The 27,197-nt window shown below is 42.3% G+C and overlaps 1 protein-coding gene across 26 annotated transcripts in view; it reads right to left on the bottom strand.

The window, feature by feature from the left end:
• AFDN (afadin, adherens junction formation factor) overlaps nucleotides 1–27,197 on the bottom strand; it is a 529,325-nt gene that overhangs the window by 318,872 nt on the left and 183,256 nt on the right. For all 26 annotated transcript variants that reach the window (XM_075862614.1, XM_075862630.1, XM_075862615.1 and 23 more), the window contains 2 exons: nucleotides 19,610–19,872; nucleotides 12,315–12,378 (listed from right to left, as the gene is read on the bottom strand). In XM_075862614.1, the coding sequence (XP_075718729.1) occupies nucleotides 12,315–12,378; nucleotides 19,610–19,872 (327 nt within the window). The remainder of the gene's footprint in view (nucleotides 1–12,314; nucleotides 12,379–19,609; nucleotides 19,873–27,197) is intronic.

Here is a 27,197-nt window from a genome sequence, read left to right as displayed (position 1 = left end):
ATCACAACTTTTGTTAATCTTAAATAATGCTTTCTTAATACAAATTTGAGATGGTAGTTTTGGAAGCTTTTATGCCTTTATTCGACCCCCAGAACTGGACAAAGATTTTGATCTGTCCTCCAAAAATCTGTCAATTCTAAGTATTTTAGTACAATTTTGCGTACGTCTAACGAGTGGAACTTCCATCCTTATGTCAAAATCCTAAAAATAGAAACAATGAGAAGTACAAGGTCTTGGGACATGTGAAATTCGGATACCATTTTTGCTAAAAATGTGGGATCTGGATGAAAAATGATTCTTTCTTCCATAATTTTCAGATATGGTTTTCTCATGGAGAGAGCTTGAATTTCTCCTAATCTGCGTGCCGTAGTAATGGCCAGAAGAGCAGCTTTCCAAGATAGTCTCCTGATTTTAGTAGGAGATTCAAATGGGGGTAAAGTTAATGCATTTAACACAATATTTAGGTCCCAGATGGGGACTAGAATCTTCTTCTTTAGTGATGGCCTGTAGGCTCCTATGAAAAATCTTTTGATCCATCTGTGGGAAGCAATATCCCGATTGAAATATGAGCTTAGCGCAGATATCTGTACTTTTAGCGTACTTGGTTTTAAACCCTTCTCAAGACCTGCTTGAAGGAAGTCCAGAATTTTTGCTATGTTGGGATGAAGAATATTTGGTTTCTCATCCCAATACCAGGAAAGAATGGTTTTCCAAACTATGTAATAGATAGCATTGGTCACATCCTTTCTACTCTTTTGTATTGTATTTATTACTGCTTCCAACAATCCTTTTGATTTTAGGATGGAGGCTTCAGAAGCCAAGCTGCTAGTTGAAGCTTTTGAGTGTCTGTATATAGGATTGGTCCCAGATGTAGGAGATCCTGACATATTGGTAGCATCCATGGTTCTGCTCTTTTTAGACTGTTTAATAGTCCAAACCAGGGGCGTAACTAGGAAAGACTGGGCCCCATAGCAAACTTTTGACTGGGGCCCCCCCCTCCCCTGGGTGTCACCCAACCCCCCCCCCCCCCCGTGTAGATAGTGCCTTTTTTACAGTCCCCCCTGTAGATAACGCCATACAGTCCCCCCTGTAGATAGCGCCATACAGCGCCCCCCCTGTAGACTGTATGGCGTTATCTACAGGGGGACTGTATGGCATTATCTACAGGGGGACTGTATGGCATTATCTACAGGGGGACTGTATGGCATTATCTACAGGGGGACTGTATGGCATTATCTACAGGGGGACTGTATGGCATTATCTACAGGGGGACTGCATGGCATTATCTACAGAGGGGGCTGTATGGCGCTAACACCATACAGCCCCCACTGTAGAGAACGCCATACAGCCCCCCCTGTAGATAACGCTATACAGCCCCCCCTGTAGATAACGCCATACAGCCCCCCCTGTAGAATGTATGGCGTTATCTACAGAGGGGGACTGTATGGCGTTATCTACATGGGGGACTGTATGGCGTTATCTACAGAGGGGGACTGTGTGGCGTTATCTACTGGGGGACTGTGTGGCGTTATCTACAGGTGGACTATATGGCGTAATCTACAGAGGGGGCTGTATGGCGCTAACGCCATACAGCCCACTGTAGAGAACACCATACAGCCCCCCCCTGTAGAATGTATGGCGTTATCTACAGAGGGGGACTGTGTGGCGTTATCTACAGAGGGGGACTGTGTGGCGTTATCTACAGAGGGGGACTGTGTGGCGTTATCTACAGAGGGGGACTGTGTGGCGTTATCTACAGAGGGGGACTGTGTGGCGTTATCTACAGAGGGGGACTGTGTGGCGTTATCTACAGAGGGGGACTGTCTGTACAGAGGGGGACTGGCGTTATCTACAGAGGGGGACTGTGTGGCGTTATCTACAGAGGGGGACTGTGTGGCGTTATCTACAGAGGGGGACTGTGTGGCGTTATCTACAGAGGGGGACTGTGTGGCGTTATCTACAGGGGGGACTATGTGGCGTTATCTACAGGGGGGACTATGTGGCGTTATCTACAGGGGGGACTATGTGGCGTTATCTACAGGGGGGACTGTAGATACTGTTTGACGGCCGAGGCCATGGACGAGTGAGTTCCCGGCAGCATCTCCCTCCTGAGAGATGCCGGCACTCACTTCTTGGTCCAGACACTGTCTCCCGCAGGGCAGGAGCGCCTGCGCGTGCATGGCCTTAAAGGGCCAGTGCGCACACAGTTGCATAATATCTGCAATTAGCCCAGAATGCTGCTGGACTATAAAAAGGGGCTCTGCCTTCTTGATCCTTGCCTGAGCGTTGTTGGGTTACCTAATGTAGTTCATTGCAAAAGGTCTCCTAATGTTTTCCAGTTCCCAGTGTTACCCGTTACTGCTGCCTGTACCCTTCATCCCGTGCCGTCCAGAGTTTGAGTCGAGTTGTGTCTTCCGCTGCATCTATTGTCACACCTCTACTGTCTACATTGCCTCAGGTACCCTTTCTGGACTATAGACATTGCATTGTACCAGATTGCCCAGCTGCTATCCCGCTACGCGGTACGGCCCAGTGGGTCCACACCCTGCACCGTGACATCCACCTTTTTGATCGCTCCATCTACTGGCTTTGCCTTTCCCTCTATAATTTTGTGACGGACCACGAAAAGGACTGCTTTTTCTTTGGAACTTTAGGTTACACAGGTTGCCCCTATATTTACTTGCAGTAAGGCTGAAGAAGCTTCCCATGTCTTTTTTAATAGGCTGTCAGCCTCTCTATCTAGTGGGTCCTTTTAATTGTGAGGAATCTTCAGAGGGTAAGTCTTTTTTTCCCACTTTAGCAACCTGGACGTCAATTTTCGGAAACTTCCATCCATGTCTTCATCCAGTGGAAATCTTTTATTTCTGCTGGCCAAGAGACCTGTTTTTCAGGAAATTTCCATTCATCTTCAATGAGTCCTTTTAGAATTTCATCGATGGGAAAGCATAGTTTCTTTTTGCTCATAGTCCAAAAAAACATTTCGTCCTGGATTGTACGAGTTTCTTCTATCCCTTCTACCCCCATAGTGCTTCTTACTGCATTAAGAAGTTCTTGCACATTTTCATTTGAAAAGTAATACTTTTTGTTTTTGGGGAGCGGAAGGTCCCGACAATTCTCCTTCCTCTAGGATATTACCAAATAGAGAGGGAAGGTTACTACCCCCTTAAGACCCTGAATCCTCTTCTACCATAATATTCCTTTTTTTTTAGGTGTGGGAGGGGGCTGAGAGGGAAAATATGCCTGAGAGAAGGAGGACAAAGAAGTTTGTATCTCCTGCTTGACCATTTACTTAATCTCTTCCATCATAAATGAAGGCTGCTCCTCGCTGATGATATTCTCTGTGCAGGAATGGCATAGGTACTTTGTTATTAGAAGACATCTCCTAAATGTGCCATATGTCACAAAAAGCTAGGAGTTCTCGCTTATTGTTTCAGTGCCAGTTATCTAGAAAGCCTAAGGAGAGAAATAGTTAGGTAACTAATCCCCGTACAAATATTCCCATAACCAGAATACTTACTGGGTTGGGAAACATGCTAGGCTCCACCACACCAGGTTTGGAGGCAGGATTCTTAGACTCAGACATGGTGCAGGCAAGACAGGAGTGATACAAAAACAGTCCTACCTGAGAGAATGAGGCCTCATGTCCGGGTGACCTTTAACCTGGAACACCAAGACTAGTGTGATGATGACTTCCAAATTGGTAGCGTGCTCTTCCTCTGCATGGAATGGGCTGCAGTTGCAGAGCTTCCAAGAGCAAACAGACGCCAGTAATAGGGCGCCGCCATGATACTACACTCCGGAAGTGATGTAAGCGTGCATACCACCGTGAAATGCACGCTATGAGCAGCAGAGGGATTCCTGTTTAACAGGTGGAGCGGCCGGCTGGGGAGCTTAGGGAGGACCGGAGCCGGCACATTGTCTTCACCTCAGCTTTACCCGAAGGCGCAGGAGAGGCAAACGGGTTCCCAAGTTCCAGGAAGATGGGAGCACTGTTTAAAAAGAGGTGAGACACGACCACTCACGGTCTGGTGATTTATTTTTAAAGTAGGCTAACCGACTGACACCAGCCCAGCCGGCAGCATCCTCTTGATGCCCAATAGGGACAGGCAAGAACACTGAGCAGGGAGGTGGGAAGGGGCTATTTAACCTCTTGAGTAGTTTCCTGTCCCAGTTAGAGGCAGAGCCATTACCTCCTGTGGAGCGGTCATGGAGGGTAAGTGAGAAAAAAAAACTGTTATGGCTCTTCGAATATGGCAACGCAAAAAGTGATTTAAAAACAAAAAAAAAAAAAAAATATATATATATATATATATATATATATATATATTATTATGCGATCGCCATAAAACATAAGAGACTATATACATATGGTGATGCCGTAATCATATCCCCCTGCAGACTAAAGTGAATATGTAATTTTAGTCCCTTTCCCTCTTAAAAAATAGAATAAAAACTGATCAAAAACTCGCATGCACCCCATGAAAACTACAATGAATTCCTCAAGAGGTCTAGTTTCCTAAATAGCTCTGCAAATGCGACATGGCGGCAAGAAACTAATCCAGCAAAATCTACATGCCAAACAGCGCTCCTGCCTTTGAGCCCTGCCGTTTGTCCAACCAGCAATGTATAACCACATATTCAGTATTGCCTTAAATCGGTAGAAATTGCTTATCAAATGTTGGGGTGCTTTTTGACCTTTATTCCTTGAAAAAAATAAAAAATGTGCACATTTTATCGCAAAAATATGTGCTTTTCAATTTCACAGCCTAATTCCAGAAAATGGAGCAAAAAAACAAACAACCCGTGGGGTCTAAATGCTCACTATACCCCTCAATTTCCTTGAGTGGTGTAGTTTGCCAAATGGGGTCACTTGGGGGGGCTCCACAGTTTTGGCACCACAAGACCTCTTGAAACCTGACATGGTGACTAAAATATGCGCTAATAAAAAGGAGGCCCCAAACACCACTAGGTGCTCCTTTGCTTCTGTATCCTGTGCTTCAGTCCATTACCACACTAGGGCCACATGTGGGATATTTCAAAAAACTGCATAACCTGGGCAATAAATATAGAGTTGATTTTTTCTGGTAAAACCTTCTGATTAGCAGAGAAAAACATGGAATAAAGAAATTTTCTGCCAAAAAAAATGAAATTTGTAAATTGCACCTCCAATTTGCTTTAAAGAGGTTCTGTCACCACATTATAAGTGCCCTATATTGTACATAATCGGCGCTGTAATATAGCTTACAGCAGGGTTTTTTATTTAGAAAAACAATCATTTTTGACTGAGTTATGACCTATTTTAGCTTTATGCTAATGACTTTCTTAATGGATGTTACGTCTATGGCTGGGGGTCGTCGTTTAGACTTACCCCTTGACAGCCCCGGCCATGGACATCTCTCTTCACGGTGTCAGCTCCCTCCAGGGAGACGCCTGCACTCACTTCCGGGTCCTCGGACTGATTCCCTAGCGTGCACGGCCTTAAAGGGCCAGTACGCGTCCAGCTGTCACCCATCAATTATTAGCCCAAATGGCTGCTGTACTATAAAAAGGGGCTCTGCCCACCGGTTCCTTGCCTGAGCGTTGTTGTATACCTTAGTTTATCTTGCAAATGGTCTCCCGGTGTTTTCCAGTTCCCAGTGTTACCCGTTCCTGCTGCCTGTGCCCTATATCCCGTGCTATCGTATCTACAGTGAATGCCAAGTCGAGTCTTCCGCTGCATCCACGGTGCTACCTGCTAAGAAAGTCAAGTCCTGCTTCCACTACGGTCTACATTGCCTCAGGTACCCGTTCCGAACTAAAGACATTGTTTTGTACATTGTTGGCCAGCTGCTACGCGGTACGGCCCAGTGGGTCCACACCCCGCCCCTTCACAATGGAAAACTTGGCGTATTTGACGTTTTGACCAAGTGGGCGTTGGAGAGAAAAGTGTATCACGCTGACCAATCAGCATCATACACTTCTCTTCATTCATCTACACAGCACATAGTGATCTAGCTATATCACTATGTGCAGCCACATACACACATTAACGGTACTCAAGTTTCCTGACCGTGAATAGACATCACTACCAGCCAGGACGTGATGTCTATTCAGAATCCTGACTTACGCTTGCCTTGCTGTAAATCTCACGCAAACATTACTAAAGTGTCAAAATTCTGAATAGACATCACGTCCTGGCTGGTAGTGATGTCTATTAACGGTCAGGACACTTGAGTAACGTTAATGTGTGTCTATGTGGCTGCACATAGTGATCTAGCTAGATCACTGTGTGCTGTGTAAATGAATGGAGAGTAGTGTATGACGCTGATTGGTCAGTGTCATGCACTTCTCTCCACGACGCCCACTTGGTCAAAAAGTAAAACATGCCCAGTTGTCCATTAAGAAAGTCATTAGCATAAAGCGAATATAGGTCATAACTCCGTCAAAAATTGTTTTTCTAAATAAAAAACACTGCTGTTATCTACATTACAGCGCCGATCACATTATGTACAATATAGGGCACTTATAATGTGGCGACAGAGCCTCTTTAAATTCATGTGAAATGCCTAAAGTGTTTACAAACTTTCTAAATGCGGTTTTGAATACTTTGAGGGGTGAAGTTTCTGAAATGGGGTGGGTTATGGGGGGTTTCTAATATAAACTCCCCTCAAAGCCACTTCAGAACTAAAACGGTCCTCAAAAAAAGGCTTTTGAAATGGTCTTCAAATATGAGAAATTGCTGCCTATGTTCTAAGCCTAGAAAGTCCTAGAAAAAGAATGTACAAAAAAATAATGTCAACATATTACTCCAAAAGCCAAATGGCGCTCCTTCCCTTCTGAGGGCTGTCGTGTGTTTATGACCACATATGGGGTAATGCCGTAATCAGGAGAAATTTCTTTACAAATATTGGGGTGCTTATTCTTCTTTATTCCTTGCAAAAATGTAAAATGTCTGTTTCTTCAGAAGAAATGTAGATTTTCATTTTCACAGACTAATTCCAATAAATTCAGCAAAACACATTTGGGGTCAAAATCCTCACTATACAACTAGATCAATTCCTTGAGGGGTGTAGTTTCCAAAATGGGGTAACTTTTTTGGGGGTTTCCACTGTTTAGGCACCACAAGACCTCTTCAAACCTGACATGGAGCCTAAAATATATTGTAATAAAAAGGAGGCTTCAAAATCCACTAGGTGCTCCTTTGCTTGTGAGGCCTGTGTTTCAGTCCAGTAGCACACTAGGGCCGCATGTGGGATATTTCTGTTACAGAAATTTTGCTATTACAAATTAATTTCTGCAAAAAAAATTACATTTGTAAATTACACCTCGACTTTGCTTTAATTATTGTGAAACGCCTAAAGGGTTCAAATACTTTCTGAATGCGGTTTTGAATACTTTGAGGAGTGCAGTTTTTAAAATGGGGTGATTTATGGGGCGTTTCTAATATAGAAGGCCCTCAAAGCCACGTCAGAAATGAACTGGTCCATGAAAAAAAATACGTTTTGGAAATTTCTTGAAAATGTGAGAAATTGTTGCTAAAGTTCTAAGCCTCGTAACGTCCTAAAAAAATAAAAGGACGTTCAAAAAACTATGCAAACAAAGTAGACATATGGGAAATGTTAACTAGTAACTATTGTGTGTGGTATTAACCCCTTAAGGACGCAGCCTAGTTTTGGCCTTAAGGCTCAGAGCCCATTTTTCAAATCTTTTTTTAAGGTACCTGTTCAGTTCTGAAGTGGCTTTGAGGGGCCTATGTATTAGAAACCCTGATAAAACACCCCATTTTAAAAACTAGACCCCTCAAAGTATTCAAAACAGCATTTAGAAAATTTTTTAACCCTTCAGGCATTTCACAGGAATTAAAGCAAAGTGGAGGTGAACTTTGCAAATTTCATTTTTCTTGCGGAATTTCAATTTTATTCATTTTTTTTTCTGTAACACAGAAGGTTTTACCAGAGAAATACTACTAACTATGTATTGTCCAGATTCTGAAGTTATTAGAAATGTCCCACATGTGGCCCTACTGCGCTCGTGGACTAAAACACAAGCCCTAGAAGCAAAGAAGTACCTAGTGCATTTTGAGTCCTCTTTTTTATTAGAATATATTTTAGGCAGCATGCCAGGTTTGAAGAGGTGTTGAGGTGCCAAAAAAGTAGGAATCCCCCAATAGTGACCCCATTTTGGAAACTACACCCCTCAAGGAATTCATTTATGGTTGTTGTTACCATTTTGACCGCACAGTTTTTTCACAGCACGTATTTGAATTGGGCTGTGAAATGAAAAAAATTTCATTTTAACCAATAAAATGTCATTTGTGATCAAAATTTCTTATTTTCACAGGGAACAAAATACCCCATTTGGTTGCCCAATTTGTCCTTAGTGTGGCAATACCCCATTTGTGGTGATAAACTGCCGTTTGGGCCCATGGGAGGGCTCAGAAGGAAAGGAGCGCTATATGTTTGTTGGAGTCCAGATTTTGCTGGATTGGTTTTCGGGTGCCATGTCGCATTTGCAGAGCCTCAGAAGTATCAAAGCAATGGAAACCCACCAAAAGTGACCCCATTTTGGAAACTACACCCCTCTAGGAATTCATTTATGGGTAATGTGACCATTTAGACCCCATAGTTTCTTCACAGAACTTATTTGAATTGGGCTGGGAATTAAAAAAATATATATTTTTTCCAATAATATGTCATTTTAGCTCAAAAATTCTTATTTTCACAAGAAATAAAATACTCCATTTTGTTGCCCAATTTGTCCTGAGTGCGGCAATACCCCATTTGTGGTGATAAACTGCCGTTTGGGCCCATGGGAGGGCTCAGAAGGAAAGGAGCGCTGTGAGTTCTTTGGAGTCCAGATTTTGCTGGATTGGTTTTCGGGTGCCATGTCGCATTTGCAGAGCCCCAGAGCTATCAAAGCAATAGAAACCAAATCACAAATGACCCCATTTTGGAAACTACACCCCTCAAGGAATTCATTTATGGGTGTTGTGACTATTTTGACCGCATAGTTTTTTCACAGAACTAATTTGAATTGGGCTGGGAATGAAAACAAAATTATTTTTTCCAAATACTACGTAGTTTTGGCTGAAAATTTCTTATTTTCACAAGAAACAAAATACCCCATTCTGTTGCGCAATTTGTTCTGAGGGCCGCAATACCCCATTTGTTGTGATAAACTGCCGTTTGGGCCCATGGGAGGGCTCAGAAGGAAAGGACCACCATTTGGCCACTGGGGATTTTCTAGTGCGAAGTCATGTATGCAGAAGCACCTGAGGTACCAGTACAGTTGAAACCCGCAAGAAGTGACCCCGTTTTAAAAACTACACCCTTAAGGCATTCATCTAGAGGTGTAGTGAGCATTTTGACCGGAGACCTACACCCCATAAACTGTAATGTGGGTTCTCCCGGGTATGGCAATACCCTACATGTGGCTGTTATCAGCTGCCTGGGCACACAGCAGGGCCCAGAGGGGAAAGACGAGGGGGGATAAGCTGTGTGGAGTGCATCAGGGTAAGTAAAATTGGGGTAAATTATAAGCCAAGGGATGTATGATAAATTTTAAAAACACTCTTTTATACAGAGCTCTGGTTATTCGGGACACGTGTCACATTGATATATTGTGTCATCCCTTATCGCCCTCTTATAGCAGACTTTGCACCTCTTTTGACTTTTTCCCCTTCTTGCCAGTTTGGGGAACTTCCCCTGGAAAGTGTTGCCGCCCTGGTACGATGCGTGTGGCCCCGCTTCCAGAAGTACTGGGTGCCCCCCCTTCTTGGTCCCTAAAGATTAGGTTCTTGATAATCACCTCTTGAAATTCCAAGCCATCTGTATGATGTGCACGGCCAGCTTCTTATACCACACCGCATAGCGCTGTAGGGCTTCAGGGCTTGATCTTACAAGTCCACCCCCCTCCCATGTACCTATTGTAGTCCAGGATGCAGTCTGGTTTGGGGGTGGCCTTTCCTTCATATATCCTAAACCTGTAGGTATACCCTGATGCACTCTCGCAGCTTATACATCTTCACGCCATACCTTGCCCTCTTACCCGGCAGGTACTCGCGGAATTGAACCCTCCCTTTAAAATGTACCAAGGACTCATCAATAGAAATACACTTCTCGGGGTGTATGCTGGGGAAAACCGGGCACTGGAACGGTCTAATAGGGGTCTCCGTTTATACAAACGGTCAAAACTGGGGTCATCTCGGGGTGGGCACGGCTCATTATCAGTATAATGTAAGAAGTGAAGTATTGCCTCATTTATTTATTTTTTTAGGTTCCAGTTCAGTTCTGAAGTTGCTTTGAGGGGCCCATATATTAGAAACCCCTATGAAATACCCCATTTTAGAAACTAGACCCCTCAAAGTATTCACAACAGCATTTAGAAAGTTTATGAACCCTTTAGGTGTTTTACAGGAATTTAGAGCAAAGTAGAGGTGAAATTTACATATTTTTTTTTTGTCAGAAAATCCTCTTTATACCATTTTTTTTATAACACAAAAGGATTTATCAGTGAAACGCAAATGAATACGTATTGCCCAGATTCTGCAGTTTTTAGAAATATCCCACATGTGGCCCTCGGGCGGTAATGGACTGAAGCAGCGGCCTCAGAAGCAAAGGAGCACCTAGTGGATTTTGAGGCCTCTTTTTTATTAGGCACCATGTCCGGTTTGAAGAGGTCTTGTGGTGCCAAAACATTGGGAACCCCCCAAAAGTGACCCCAATTTGGAAACTAGACCCCTTGAGGAATCCATTGTAGTTTTCTTGGGGTGCATGCGGCTTTTTGATCAGTTTTTATTCTATTTTTAGGTGGCGTGGTGACTAAAAAACAGCAATTCTACTATTGTTTTTTTATTCTTTTTTTTTTACAGCATTCACCGTGCGCTATAAATAAAATATTCACTTTATTCTGCGGGGCGATACGATTACGGCGATACCATATGTTTATAGTTTTTTTTTATGTCTTATGGCGTTTGCACAATAAAATACGTTTTGTAAACAACCATTCACTTTTTGTGTTACCTTATTCTAAGAGCCATAACGTTTTTATTTTTCAATCAATAAAGCCGTGCGAGGACTTATTTTTTGCGTAACGAACTGTAGTTTCGATCAGTACCATTTTTAGGTACATGCGACTTTTTGATCTCTTTTTATTCCATTTTTTGGGAGGTGAAGTGACCAAAGAATTGTGATTGTGGTACGGTTTATTATTATTTTATTTTACGGCGTTCATCGTGCGGGATAAATAATGAAATAATTTTGTAGTTCAGGCCGTTACGGACGCGGCGATACCTATTATGTATAGTTTATTTGTTTGTTTATATATTTTTATTAATAATAAAGGACTGATAAGGGAAAAAGGGGGATTTTTACTTTTATTACTTTTAAATCTTTTATTTTCTTATTTTTACACATCTTTTTGTAACTTTTTTTTTACTTTATTACTTTGTCCCACTAGGGGACATGAGGGCAGGGGGCTCTGATCGCTATTCCAATACACTGCACTACATGCGTAGTGCAGTGTATTAGAACTGTCAGCTACTCACTGACAGCAAGCATAGTGGGTCCTGACGTTGTCAGGACCCACTAGGCTTCCGTCTATGGCATAGCCGGACGCCAATGTTTGGTGTCCGGTTGCCATAGTCACCATCGCCGGCCGCTATCGCGTAGCAGGCCGGCGATGGTAGCTTAACCCCTAAAAAGCCGCGATCTCTATAGAACGCGGCTTTTAAGGGGTTAATCAGCGGGGACACAGCGATCGGTCCCCGCTGTAGGAGCTGTGACAGCTGCTGAACAAGAAAGCAGCGTCACAGCTCCTGTATGTGTCGGGAGGACGGCCGAAACGGCCGTTACTCCCGTAACGTACTATTACGTCATGGAGCGCGAACAATACAGCTGCCATGACGTAATAGTACGTCAAGGAGCGGGAAGGGGTTAATATCTGTTTTGCAAGCAGATACATTCAAATTTAGAAAAATGCAATTTTTTGCAAATTTTCTCAAAAATGTGGTGTTTCACAAATAAATACTGCATTTATCGACCAATTTGTTCACAGACGTAAAGTACAATATGTCACGAGAAAACAAAATTCAGAATCGCTTGGAAAGGTAAAAGCATTCCAAAGCTATTACCACATAAACTAACATGTGTCAGATTTGCAAAAATCACCTGCGTCCACAAGGCCAAAACAGGCTGTGTCCTGAAGGGGTTAATTTTATTTTGCTGTACTGGACAGTCGCTTTTACGCAAATATCCTCTTACCAGCATAGCTGGCATTCAATTGGGAGCCATCAAAAGCCCATCATTTGAACGATTTAGAAAACAAAATAGTAATACCTTGTTTGATTGCAGTGATGGTCCAGTCACATCTCCTTCCTTCCCAAATGTTGTTTCATAAACTCTAAAAAGGTCAAATATCAGAAAAGCAATGTTACAATTAAGTTACAACTATTCTTTTATTTCATAGTACCTCAATGAGAATTCAAATACACACAGATCGTTCAGTAATTGTAAAAATTTCAAAAGGATCTCAGAAGCGGAGTTGCTTCCTTTAAACCCTTAAGAATGTGGGCTATTTTGGGCTTTAGGACATCGAATTTTTTATTTTCTACATTTCACATTCCGAGAGCCATAACTTTATTTATCTGTTAACTTAGTCATAAAGGATTTTTTATTTTTCAAGGGACAAGTTATTTTTTTTAGAATGGTATCATTTTGTTGTACCTATACATCATTGATCAAAGGGGTTGTCCACCTTCTGACAACTGATGACCTATTCGGTGGATAGGTTATCAGTAAATCATCCGTGTGGGTCGGACATCAATAAGCCGCTCCGTTGGCCTGCAGGCACCGGAGGTTATGGCACCTAATGCTATGTACGGAGCCGGAAGCAGTTGGCTCCGTACATAGCATAGCGGCCGTGCTGCAGAACTACAGGTCCGCTCCTATTCACTTGAATAGGAGCAGAGCTGCAGTACTGCAGCTCGGTCGCTTTTCCGTGGCCGGCGCATAGTGCCTCTGGCATGTACGTCCGGTGCACGGAGCCACTGGACCAGCTGATCTGTGCGGGGCCCGGGTGTCTGACCCCCACAGATCATGTACGGATGAGTTATCCAGTGGATATGTCATCAGAAGGTGGAAAACACCTTTAAGCATTTTAATTGTTGGAAGGGGAGGCAGCAAATCAAATTTTTTTTCACACTGTTCATCATATGGTAGAGTAAAACATTTACTTTAAGGCCTCATGCACACGACCGTAGTGGTGTGCACGGGCCATGATTTGCGGCTCGGACGGCCGTGGAGTGTCACCTGCGGCCGCCCGCAAAAAATGGGCCATGTGCATTCATTTAAAAAAGCCTGGCTTGTACAGACCATGGAAACCACGGTCGTGTGCACATAAACATAGAAATAAAATGCGGCCACAAAAACACGTTAGTGTGCATAGGGCCTAACAAAAATTAAGTTTTTTTTATATTTGACTATTTTTGCACAAAACACATTTTTTTTCATGTATAAAAAAAATAAAATATATTTTTGAATCACCACATTCCAAGAGCCTTAAAGAGGCTCTGTCACCAGATTTTGCAACCCCTACCTGCTATTGCGGCAGATCGGCGCTGCAATGTAGATTACAGTAACGTTTTTATTTTGAAAAAACAAGCATTTTTGGCCAAGTTATGACCATTTTTGTATTTATGCAAATGAGGCTCGCAAAAGTCCAAGTGGGCGTGTATTATGTGCGTACATCGGGGCGTTTTTACTACTTTTACTAGCTGGGCGTTCTGACGAGAAGTATCATCCACTTCTCTTCAGAACGCCCAGCTTCTGGCAGTGCAGACACAGCCGTGTTCTCGAGAGATCACGCTGTGTCGTCACTCACAGGTCCTGCATTGTGTCGGCCACATCGGCACCAGAGGCTACAGTTGATTCTGCAGCAGCATCGGCGTTTGCAAGTAAGTCGATGTAGCTACTTACCTGCAAATGCCGATGCTGCTGCAGAATCAACTGTAGCCTCTGGTGCCGATGTGGCCGACACGATGCAGGACCTGTGAGTGACGACACAGTGTGATCTCTCGAGAACACGGCTGTGTCTGCACTGCCAGAAGCTGGGCGTTCTGAAGAGAAGTGGATGATACTTCTCGTCAGAACGCCCAGCTAGTAAAAGTAGTAAAAACGCCCCGATGTACGCACATAATACACGCCCACTTGGACTTTTACAAGCCTCATTTGCATAAATACAAAAATGGTCATAACTTGGCCAAAAATGCTCGTTTTTTAAAAATAAAAACGTTACTGTAATCTACATTGCAGCGCCTATCTGCTGCAATAGCAGATAGGGGTTGCAAAATCTGGTGACAGAGCCTCTTTAACTATTCTTCCGTCAACGTAGATTTAGGAGAGCTTGTTTATTGCGAGACTAGTTATATTTTTCAATGGTACCATTTTGGGGTAAATACTGTATAAGGCCCTCTGCACACGGCCGGCCACGGACCCTCATCTGCATTTGCGGGCCGTGCTCCCATTATAAAGTATGGGAGCAAGGTCCATAAATTAAATAAAAATAGGACAATTTTATTTTATACAGTTGCTTTCTACAGCCCGGACACCTTCCCGTATATATAAGGGAAGGTGTCTGTGCACCAAAGAAATTAATGAAACTATTTTGGTCCGTAATTGCAGAGCAAAATTATGATTGTTTGTATGGGGCCTAACTTAACTTTCAATTTTTAAGGGGGTTGATCAGTAGAAACAGCTATTTCTTTTTGATTATTTGTTTTTTTGTTAAACATGCGGTATAAACGTTATCATAGTTGTCAATATGAATGTGGCGATACTAACCATATATACTTTATTTAAACCTATTTTACACTAGAAGTGTATTTTTAATCCCTTAACGCAAAATCACGTAACTGTACGTGTTGAAGCGAAGTATGGGAAGTATGGAGCGAGATCACGGGCTGAGCTCGCTCCTTGCACAGTGGGTGACGGCTGTTACACGCTGCCGACACCGTCCTGCAACGTGCGGAATCAAAGTTCACTTTGATTCTGCCCGCTTAACACCTTAAATGCTTCGAATCAGGGGGCGCCCCCTCAAACACTCCATCGCGCCCCCCCCCACGGTGATCGGTTTGTAACAACGGTTGCTATGGTAACCTATTAAGCCCTGCCATGATAACCTATCGGCACCCGGCCACGCAAGCGCTGATGGGGTGAAAGAGGTAGCCCCCTCCCTCTGTCTAAGGCCTCATGCACACAGACGTATTTTTTTCCTCCCGTAAATACGGGTCGTTTGTCACACGTATTCGACCAGTATTCCACCAGTATTTACGGACCCGTGCCCGTAAATACAGGTCTGGTGTCACCAGTATTCCACCCGTATTTACGGATCAGTTTTCTCCGCACTTATCGGCAGCCCCTTTTCTATCAGTCCTGGAAAGGGAGAAGGGGCAGCCCTTTCGGGAAGAGTTTCCGCAGCGATTGAAAGTAAAAGCTCATACGTACCGTTGTCTTGGTGACACGTCCCTCTTTTGACATCAAGTCCAACCTCCTTGGATGACGTGGCAGTCCATTGTGACCGCTGCAGCCTGTGATTGGCTGCAGCAGTCACATGGGATGAAACGTCATCCCGGGATGCCGGACTGGAGGAAGCAGGTAAGTTAACTTTTAATACTATTAACTCCAGCGGTAGTCACTGTCCCGGGTGCTGAAAGAGTTACTGCCGATCAGTTAACTCTTTCAGAACCCTGGACAGTGACTATCCCCTGACATCGCCTAGCAACGCTCCCGTAATTACGGGTGCACACACGTAGCCACTGGTAATTACGGGAGCCCCATCGACTTCTATGGGCCTGCCCGTGCCGTTATTACGGCCTGAAATAGGACAAGTTCCATATTTGTCAACGGCACGGGCACCTTCTCGTAAGCATACGAGAAGGTACCCGTGGCCAATAGAAGTCTATGGGGCTGTAATTACGGCTCGTAATTACGGGCGTTTATACGTTCGTGTGCATGAGGCCTAACAGATTAGATGCTGAAGTTGCTACTGACCTGGCATATAAGGGGTTAAACAGCCTGATTAAGAGTTTGTTCCGATCCCGGCTGTTAGCGCTCACACACATAGCTAATAGCGGGGGCTCGGATCCTAAGCCATCCCTGCGCCACACACTTCACGTTAAGGCCTAGCCACCAGCGTTATAGATTTACGGTACAGGGCAGGAAAGAATTAAATAGTTTGGGGGGTTTTTTGGTGCATAAATCGGTACATATAAATATCTTAAAACTCCGTAATATATCTTCCCATGTAAAAATAGCATCTTCCTCACCTTGCAGCAGCCTGTACGCCCACTCTTTTGTGGCTTGCAGGCTTTTAGTTAGACTGTAGATTTGTTGTAGAAAGTTCTGTGACTTAAAATTCATCCCATAGATGTGGTTTCTGCTAGCCCCACTCAGATTAATGTGATCGTTGTAAAAATTTCTGAAACAAATCGGTGTGCGTTCGCCCTGAGGGTATGTTCACCCGCAAAACGGCTGTAAAATACGGAGCGGTTTTCAAGGGAAAACAGCCTCTGATCTTCAGCCGTTTTTGGGGTTCTATTGACAATAAAAAACTACTCCAAAAACGGCTCAAGAAGTAACATGCACTTTTTTACAGGGCGTTTTATATTACGCGCCGATTTTTCAAACAGCCGCGTAAAAAAACGGCCTGTCGGAACTTAATGCTGCTTTTCCCATTGAAATCAATGGGCAGATGTTTGGAGGCGTTCAGCTTTAATTTTTTCACCCGTTTTTCTGGGCGTTTAGAGAACCTTTTACCTCCCCATACATGTGCAGCATGTACAAACCATGGGGCACCTTAAAAAAAATGTCTACCTCCCTCCATTACTTAGATATCGGTGCCGTTCGATTTGGCGCCCTATATTTAAATAACCCCCTGAACAGTCAACGGGGCGTGTACTGGAAAGGGGGCGTGTTACTTATCTCCCTTCTGATGGTTTGTGTCGACACGGATTGCCACCCTAGGCTTGGGATTTGACATCCAAATAACTTGCAGTACAAAATTGATTACTATGCGCCATTCTTCCAATCAGATGATCCGTTAATGCAGAGGTTCACCTCAGTGCACCTCTTGCGGGCATTCCCATTTGTTGTTTTTATCCCGACACGAAACGTTGAACAGTGCCGACCAAGTGGGCTTTGGAGAGAAGTGTATGACGCTGCCCAAAGTAAAAACACGCCCAGTTGGGCATTAAGAAAGTCATTAGAATAAAGCTAAAAACCGCTCATAACTTGATGAAAATAGATAGTTTTTCTAAATAAAAAAACCCACTGCTGTTACCTACATTATAGCGCCAATCTCATTATGCAAGAGATAGGGCACTTATAATGTGGTGACAGAGCCTCTTTATCCAGGCCTTACTAGTGTGGGATGTATCCCAGCGCATGTTCGACTCCACTGGCATCACTAGGCACACGCCCTTATGGCAATGTAAAGCTCTCACAGAACTATTACAGCTCTCCATTGATATCCCTTGGCACAAGAATGGTATTTTGTATCCCTCCAACATGTATTCTGACAGTAAGACATTACCAGAGCTGCAAGAGGAATTTATACACCCCTCCTCCGAATTGTTCTCCTATTTGTATCAAACATCCACTTGAATCAGTTGGGCCCTGGAGAGATAACGTACCAAAGATTCCCACTTCCTAACTTCATGCTCTCTCCCCCATTAAACACTTGATTTCTCATTTTTATAGCCTATTGACCGGCAAGTTTAGAGATTCTATGCTCATCCCACTGAAGATAAAATAGGAAAGTGATGTAGGTCCACTGACTGAGGATGAGTGGGATAAAGCCCTCTCCTCCCACAAATCTGTATCGTTCAACTAGAATGAGCGACTCACACAATTTTACATACTGTATAAGGCACATTATACCACCCCTAGATTACATTGCTTCCGTACGGACTACCCTGACGGATGCCCGAAAAGTGGGCTAACCTTCGGTACCTTTTATCATCTGGTGTGGTCCTGCGTTACGGTAGCCAGGTTCTGGGATCAGGTTCACATATCTGAATGATGAGATGGGGACTCCTGTCCCGAAGTTCCCTAAAACTTTCCTATTCACTCCCGACCCTGCAGAATATGACTCACGTCATATCCATACTTGTGTCGTAGAGACACTATATAATATCAAAAAGCTGTTAGCCAAAACATGGTTGTCCGGTCATGCCCCTACATTTGCAGAATGGCTGTCTTTGGTTGATAGTATGTTACCCCATAAGAAGTGGTTATTCCAACATAGAAACAGTCCTCTCAAATTCACCAGAATTTGTGATAGATGGCTGCAGTCTCCTGCTATGATCTGCTCTTCCCAACACAATTTTTGACTCGACACCATGCCCTTAAATCGGCTTACTGCCACAGACGCGGCTCCAATTTGACCCATATCCAGTTGGCTCCTCCTGCATTCAATGTATACACTATAGAATTTCACTTTCAACATGGTATAAATATAGGTCCTGATCTTGCGCTGAAGGTTACCCCTATATATCCATACCTGTGGAAACGGTTCAAGATTTTAGTTAGCTGGTTAATTCTTTATATTCTGCTTTAGGCAGAGATCGGCTCTATACACTAGTCCATAGCTATTCAAGGAGTGTATACTTACCAGATGCCCTGCTCGCTTTATATTGTTTTGTATCATTTCTTTACACAACTTTCATTGTCCTAACGGATTGTACTTCGGATTCCTCTGACGCATTGCTATATTGAATTACTGTGTTCTTTTTTCCTTGCAGTAGAAGTTTTGTTACGCATCTTAATACTTTGAATTTGATTCTGATGTTTTACAATAAACTTTATTTGTGAATTTAAAAATATCAATAGTTCAGACTTTCGGATGCAGCGATACCAATTATGTTTTTACATTAGAAAAAAATGGGAAAAGTGGGTCTTGTTGAAATCATTTTTTGTAATATATTTTAAAAAAAAATAATAAACTGTTGTAGTGGGTGGTCGGCTGTAACATACAGCAGACACCTCCTGAGCATGAAACGGGCTCAGCCTGTCAGTAGCTTATCTTCTTAAAAACAAGAGGATCGGGAATATTGAAATCCAATAGCCCCATCCTTCTCACCCCAGGCATCTGCTGTTGGGACACGGCAATACACATAAAAGGTGGCCGCCCAGTCCCGCTAAAATTGGCAAAATCAACCGACATTCATCTAATGTGTATGGCCACCTTTAGGGTTTGTATATAGACTATTTCCAATTGTGCATCAATGTAAGTTGTATGAAAATGTACATTTCGAAGGAAAACTCCAGACAAAACTAACACACTGTTATGTCTAGTGCAGAGTTTGACACAGAAATGCAAAAAATACCAAATAGAGAAATCCTGCGTCATGTACCATCTTTTCAGGCCATAAGCTAGGCCTAACACTAACAGGTTAAAAGACCACTCTCTGGGTACAACGGTTTCTTCACTGTTCACATACAATAAGTCAGTGTATCCCGATCGAGTCCTGCATGGATCGCAAAAGGTCATGTAATATAAGAATGATACTGTAAGTAATTCCAATTGTAGGGGGGGGGGGGGGGGGGACGACACCTTAGTATTGCAACTAACTTACCCAGACTTATTCCTTTGTCCTTTAACCATCTGTTCAGCATCTGAAGGTCTTTTGCCCAGCGATTGATCATGACTGGGATCCACAAATTTAAACACATATGAAGACCCAAACTGCACTTTCACACCACTGTGTAACATGGTGGTTTCAGAGATGCGCTGACCATCAACGTATGTATCCGCATCAACACTTCTTGGAGTAACGGTCACTATGCCATCCATATTTGTAAGGTCACAGTGATGGGGCTGTATGCCTGGTCCAAACAACTATTATAAAGAGACAAAATACCAAAATATCTAAAAAAAACAAAACAAAACACAACAGGCCAACTCAAGCAAAACACAAGCATCAAACTTTTACAATTAGACAAAAAAAACAAAAACAAAATAAACCTTTACGTATTTCACAGTAATTAAAGCAAAGTAGAGGTGAAATTTATCATTTTAATATTTTTTTTTTTAGAAAATCCATTTTTTCCCCCCCGTAACACAGAAGGTTTTGCTAGAGAAGCACAATTCAATATTTATTGCCCAGATTCTGCAGTTTTTAGAAATATCCCCAGTGTGCTATGTGACTGAAACACCAGCCTAAGAAGCACCTAGTGGATTTTGGGGCTTTTTTTATTAGAATATATTTTAGGCACCATGTCAGGTTTGAAGAGGTCTTGTGGGGCCAAAATAGTAGAAACACCCTCAAAAAGACACCATTTGGCAAACTACACCCGTCAAGGAATTTACAGAGTGTTAAAGTGAGCATTTGGACCCCACAGGTTTTCTGCTTATTTTAGTGGAAGCAGACTGTGAAAAGTAAAATCTACATTTTTTTTCAATAAAACGTAGAAATGATACATTTTTACAAGACATAAAAGGAGAAAAAGCACCACAACATTTGAAAAGTAATTTCTCCTGATTACAGCAATATTTGGCAATAAACTGCTGTTTGGACACACAGCAGGGCTCAGAAGGGAAGGAGCACCATTTGGCTTTTGGTGCTCAAGTTTTGCTGGAATGGTATTCGGGTGCCATTTGCAAAGCCCCTGAGGTACCAAAACAGTGGAAACCCCTCAAACGTGACCCCGTTTGGGAAACTACAGCCCTCAAGGAATTTATTGAGGGGAATAGTGAGCATTTTGATCCCACATGTTTTTTGTGCTTTATTTAGTGGTATTAGGCCGTTAAAGTGAAAATCTAGGTTTTTCTAATAAAATTTAGATTTACCTCAGATTTTTCCAATTTCACAATAGAGAAAAAGCACCCAAACATTTGTAAAGCAAACCCTCCTGAGCACAGAAATACCCCATAAGTGGTAATAAACTGCTGTTTGGACACAACAGGGATTAAAAGGAGCATTTTTTTGGCTTTTGGAGCTCAAATTTAGCTGGAATGGTTTTCGGGCATCATGCCGCATTTGTAAAGCCTGTGAGGGACTAGAATAAAGGAAACAAAAAAGGGACACCATTTAGGAAACTACACTCCTTAGGGAATCTACCTAAGGGTATAGTGAGCATTTCGTCCCCACAGGTCTTTTGCAGAATTTATTAGAAATAGGCCGTGAAAAAGATGAACGATTTTTTTCCACTAAAATGTTGAATTTTTTTCATTTTCACAAGGAATAAAGAGGGGACAAAGCACCCAAACATTTAGCAATTTCTCCCGAATACGGCAATACCACAAGTGGTAAAACTGCTACTTGCACACCCGTCTGGGCTCAAAAAGGCAGTAGCGCTATTTGGCATGCAGATTTTGCTTGATTGGTCTTTCGGCACTATATGACATTTGCAAAACCTTTGAGGTACCAGAGTACAGTGGAAGCCCCCCAAGAAGTGACCCCATTTTGTAAACTACACCCCTCAAGGCATGTTAAGGGGTTTAGTGAGCATTTTGACCCCACAGGTATTTCATTAGAAATTAACCCTTTCAGGACGGAGCCATTTTATTTTTTGCATTTTCGTTTTTCACTCCCCGCATTCCAAGAGCCATAACGGTTTTCTCTTTCCATCAATAGAATGGTGTGAGGGCTTATTTTTAAAGCACCATATAATGTACTGGGAAACAAAGAAAATTCTTTGCGTGCTGAAGTTACGAAAAACTATGATTGCTCCATTGTTTTTTGGGTTTAGTTCTTACAGCTTTCACACTACGGTAAAACAAAAACTTTATTCTGCGGCTCAATTAGAATATGATGATACCAAAGTTATATAGGTATTTTTTATATTTTACTATTTTTACAAAGAAAAAAAAACGTAAAAAAAAATTGTTTGGTTTCACCACATTCGATTGAGCGGTGTGAGGGCTTATTTTTTGTGAGACAAGCTGTAGTTTTTATTGGTACCATTTTTTGGTACGTACTTTTTGATCACTTACACTTTTTTTAGCGCTAAGGTGACCAAAAAACAGCAATTTGGGCGTTTTACATTTTCTATTTTTATAGCATTCACCACTTGAGTTAAATAATGGTATATGTGGTGTTATAGATAATATCATCAAAAGTAGGTTATTAGGAGGTCAGTTCATAACTCCTTCTGACACAGAAGATACAACTGATTTACATAAGAAATGCAGATCTTTGGCCATCAAAGGACGTCCACTGTCTGACAAATGTTTAATTGGCCCTTTTCTCACCAAGGTGCGAGATGTGCTGATTAAGAATTTGTCACCAGGGCTTGTATCTGGCCTTAGATAGCATTCTCACCCAGAGTTAGAAGTAATTGCCCAAACATCCTAACCAAACATCTAAAGCTATGCAAATTGGATGCCTGTGGTGTGTCTGCCATGTGGACCAGGAGAAACATGTGACAATGGCCTATTTTCAAAGAAAGTATGATACATCAAGGCAAACCCCATCATAATTGATATTTGTAGTGACCCACATAGCTAGTTATGATCAGGGGAAATAGCCCTCATATATATGTCAAATTCAGATCCCTACACTCAGAGGAACTACCTGGGATTGGCTAAAAACATGGGCCTATTATAGTGGTGTTTGATATTTCCTGGTTGTTAATTGTCTGCACATGTGAATGCAGGTAATCTTATATTTCTAGGGAATTCCTGCAAGGACACATTTATGTTTCTCTATAGAAATACAACTGTGTAATGGGAGGAGTACGCTTCATTATCATATGAACAGCCTCCTCTCAGTGACATCACCAGCCAGTGAACTGGAGGGAAAACCAGAGTTTAAAATGCCATGAGAAGTGAGGGTCAGTGTTAGTCGTTGGGGATCCATATCTCGGTTGGAGTGACTGCCCATATTTTCAGCTGTCCCCACAGCCAGGATATCGCCACTGTACATCAGTAAGGGTTTGTTCTGTTTCTTTTATCCCTTTTATTTTCATAAACTGTTTGATTGCATTGTAACTGTATGTATATTTTTCATCTTTTAATCTGACAACTATTTTTTGTATTGCACTGCACTATTGTGTATTAAATTTTAAATATTTAGAAGTCTCTTCCTTGTAGTCTTACAGAACTTAATCTTCCGAAGGTGAGGAACGTTACCTGTATTTTGTGTTCCATTTAGATATTCTGTGTTATAGGAACTGGTGTTAAGGGAACATAGAGACGTAAGCCCCTATTGCCTAGATAAGTATAGGTGGTGGTAGCATACTGTGGTATAAATTATTGGGGTGTTGGAAACCTATGTGAGTAATTTGGCATAATCCTATCATCTAGAGTAGGTGGGCGTGGATGTATGTGGTAAATGAATAAGCTCAGTAGTGTAGTTCACCCCTGTGACGTGACCGGATATTGGTGATCGTCACAGTATACTCTAATAGTTTGGACTTTTATGGACATAGCTATACCAATTTTATTTTTACATTACTTTAGGTGAAAAAAATGGGGAAAGGTTTTTTATTTTATACTGAATATTTGTGGTTTTTTTCTACTAGTAATAACTGTAATCTTTTTTTTTTCCTTTTAAACATTGCATTTGTCCCCTTATGGGACTTGACTCTGATCATTAGATCGCTGGTACAATACAGACTTCTGTAACAGCGCGCTCGCGGTTCCTGTAAGTTAGCCCCGGGGGTCAGCTGTAATACACAGCTGACACCTGCAGCGAATAGGGCAGACTCAAACGTGCATTTTTTATTTATAACTTATTTTTACACTTTTGTACATTATTACTTAACATTTATTTTTTTTGTCCCACTAGGAGTTGAAGACCTGCAGCACTGATCTCAGCTATAATACATTACACTACCGACATGGGGCATCACTTTATCCACTGGGTCATACCACTACACCACTGAATATGGGTAAGCATCCGACTATGACTTCGCCAGGTTGTAGTGAAAACTAGGACTCTCTTCATATTTATTAGACAGGAACTGTGATTATTTACATCTCACTCTCACTTTTTCTTTGTCTTACCTGTCCTGACTTATATTCACTCACATGAATATGTTTCTAAGAGTGATCTTTCTATACTATACACTACTTGTATTACATTTCTATCTATGTCATGCATTACCTGTATCCAATTTTTATTAAAATGTACTTCCATTTGATGATCCAGTTAAATATTGTATTTTAGATTCCTGTGTGTTGTTCAATAAAGATGTTATACTTCTTTAAACATTTGGATACTTTGGACACTTTTTTTCTAAAGTTTATATATTATTGTTTGGAGTCCGTATCACCAAAAAATTGTAGGTGGTTGAGATTTTATATCCCACCCTATACTGTTGTGTCCTGTGAGACTTCTTTTGTTTAATTCGACATAGTGTAATGTATTACAGCTGTCAGTGTGACACTGACCGGAAGCCTATCAGGACCTGCTGGAGGCAGGTCCTCATAGGCTTCCTGATATGGCAGACCCAGAGGCCATAGTCAGGCCTCCGGTTGACATGCCACTGTGAGGGGGGGGTGACTATCTGCTACAAACCCCTTAAACCCGGCGATCACTATCGGTCACCGCATTTAAGGGGTTAATTGACAAAAACACCGGCGTTTCACCGCTGCCTGGCTACAGGGGAGTGACAGCTGTTGGGGACCCCTGGTCTCCCTGTTTCCAGACACTGTCCGTTAGGACAGTGAGCCCCAGTAATCGCTAACTGTACGTTCTGGTGCGGAAAGTAACTTCTCGGCAGGACGTACAGTTGCGATGTCGTGCGGGTAGGGGTTAATAAAATATATTAAAAAAAGAAGAGGGCCCAATACAGACCCCTGTGGCACCCCACTGGTAACTTCGACTGACTCTGAAGATGTACCATTAATAACCACCTTCTGCTTTCGATCACTAAGCCAGTTGTTAACCCAACACATTTTACCTCAGTCCCAGCATTTTCATGTTGTATACCAACCTTTTATGCAGCACACTATCAAAAACAAAAAACAAAGTCAAGATACACCACATCCAGTCTTACCTAGGTCCAGTCTACAACTTTCCTCCTCAAACTAATCTGATTAGTTTCTGACAGGATCGATCACTTAAACTCCTGGTGATTTTATGTTAACAGTTTATTTTCACTGGGATTCTCCAAGATAGTATCTCTTAGAAAACCCTCAAATATTTTACTCAAAGGCCTAAAGTTTCCATTCTCACTTTTTGAATATTGAATTTTTAGAAGATTTGCTATGCACCAGTCCTGTAAAACAGACCCCCATCATGATAGACAGACCCTTATTTATAATATTTAAGGATTCTAACACTACTTAATTTCTGCAGAATGCAGAGGTGTATGCCATCCTGACCCAGTGATTTCTCTATTTTAGTTCTTTTTAAGGTGGCGCTGCACTTCTTGCTGGGTTAAGCAGGTGACATTTAATGGAGAATTTACTTTATTCCTAATCATCTCGTCTGACATTGGATTTTCCTGTGTAAATACAGTAAAGATGGTGGTGTTTAATAGATTGAGCTTTTCTTCATCCTCCTCCACCATTATAGCCAGAGGGCTAACACTTTCAGTTTTAAGTTTTATTAGAAGTTTAGTTATTTCCGCTTTGGTTGGCAACGAGTCGGTTTTAATCTTTGATGCCTTTGTCTTTTAGCCAACTTATTTTTTCTTTATAACTAGTTAAATGTCTCATCACGACCATCTTTGTTTTCGTAGTTTAAAATATTTTTTTATACCGTATTTTTCTGACTAAATCTTGCTAAAAAGTCCCTGTGTCTAAGTCAGCAGTCAAGGGACCCAGCAGCGCCAGGCCCCTGACCGCTCCTTACTTAACCCCTTCCCGACCCGTGATGTGGTGGCACATCATGGAGCGGGGAGGGGATGATGTATAGAGCGGGCTCACACGCTGAGCCTGCTCCATACACTGCAGGTGTCAGCTTCTGACACGCTGCTCTAACAGCCAGGAACAGAGATGGCGCTGTTCCTGGCCATTTAACTAGTTAAATGCCGCATTCAATAGCGACCGCAGCATTTATAGTGGTTTTCCCATGAAGGACATTTATGACATATCCACAGGATATGTCATAAATGTCAGATAGATGCAGGTCCCACCTCTGGGACCCGCATCTATCTCTAGAACAGGGCCCCTAAACTCCGTTCTAGCTTACCAGACTCTGCTGTCTTCCGGACACTTCCTGGTTACATGGTCGAGTTACATAAACAGTGTAACTCGCTGGGCTACGCAGTTTCTGTAACTGCCATTCACTACTATGAGAGTTGCGGAAATAGCGTAGCTCAGCGAGTTACGCTGTTTTCGTAACTCATCCATGTATTGCAGTGTATTGTACCAGTGATTAATGATCGCTGGTTCAAGTCCCCTAGGGGAACTAAAAATGTGTAAAAAAAGTTAGATCAATTTTCAGGAGTGTAAAAAAAATAAAAATTGTAAACTAACATTTTTCCCCAAGCACAATGAAAAAATAAAAAAAATAGGTATCGCTGCGTCCGTAAAAGTCCAAAACTAATACAATATAGCATTATTTGACACGGTGGACGGCGTAAAATAAATGAATTTAAAGGGAAGTGTTCATGAAATTATTTTTTTTATCTTATTGCTTTTAATAGGATATTAACATAGATTTTATTTGTGTTCTCTTGTTCTACTTTTTACTTTGTTCTTACTTTTGCTTCTCTATGGGGGCTGCCATTTTTTTTCATCTCTATGTGTCTATTAACGACACATACAGAGATGGAATACGGCACATACAACCCCATAGAGAATGCGAACGGGAGCTGTTCCATTCTCTGAAGCGTAAGCCGTCTGTGTGGGAACGACGCATGCGCCGCTCTCACACAGACCAAAACGAAGCTTGTTCGCAGAGCGAAATCCAGCGCCATTTTCATGTGGACCGGAAGCTGCTGCCAGACAGTAAAATTACGACTTCCGGCCGCGGCTTCCGGCCATATGTTCAAGGAAGCGAAGGCGCAAGGAATAGGAACGGAGGTGGCGGCGGCAGGAGAAGGTAATTTATGTTCGTGTTATACTGTCTGCTGAGAACTGTATCTAATCCTCCTACACTGTGCAGTCGCTCAGAAAATGGCGGCACAGTGTGTAGGTGGTTTGAAGATTCAAACCCCTCCTTCTCCTGGGACCAGCCAGAAGAAGGGAGGGGGGATTGTGTGAGGACAGTAGAGGTAGTGTGTCTACCCCAAATTTGCAGCATAAAGCAATGAGGTTGCTTTACCACA

The sequence above is a fragment of the Rhinoderma darwinii genome, chromosome 4, assembly GCF_050947455.1.
Source record: "Rhinoderma darwinii isolate aRhiDar2 chromosome 4, aRhiDar2.hap1, whole genome shotgun sequence".
NCBI classification, from domain to species: Eukaryota; Metazoa; Chordata; class Amphibia; order Anura; family Rhinodermatidae; genus Rhinoderma; species Rhinoderma darwinii.
Note: the sequence above shows the minus strand (reverse complement) of the source record. Positions and strands in the feature narration are given on the sequence as shown.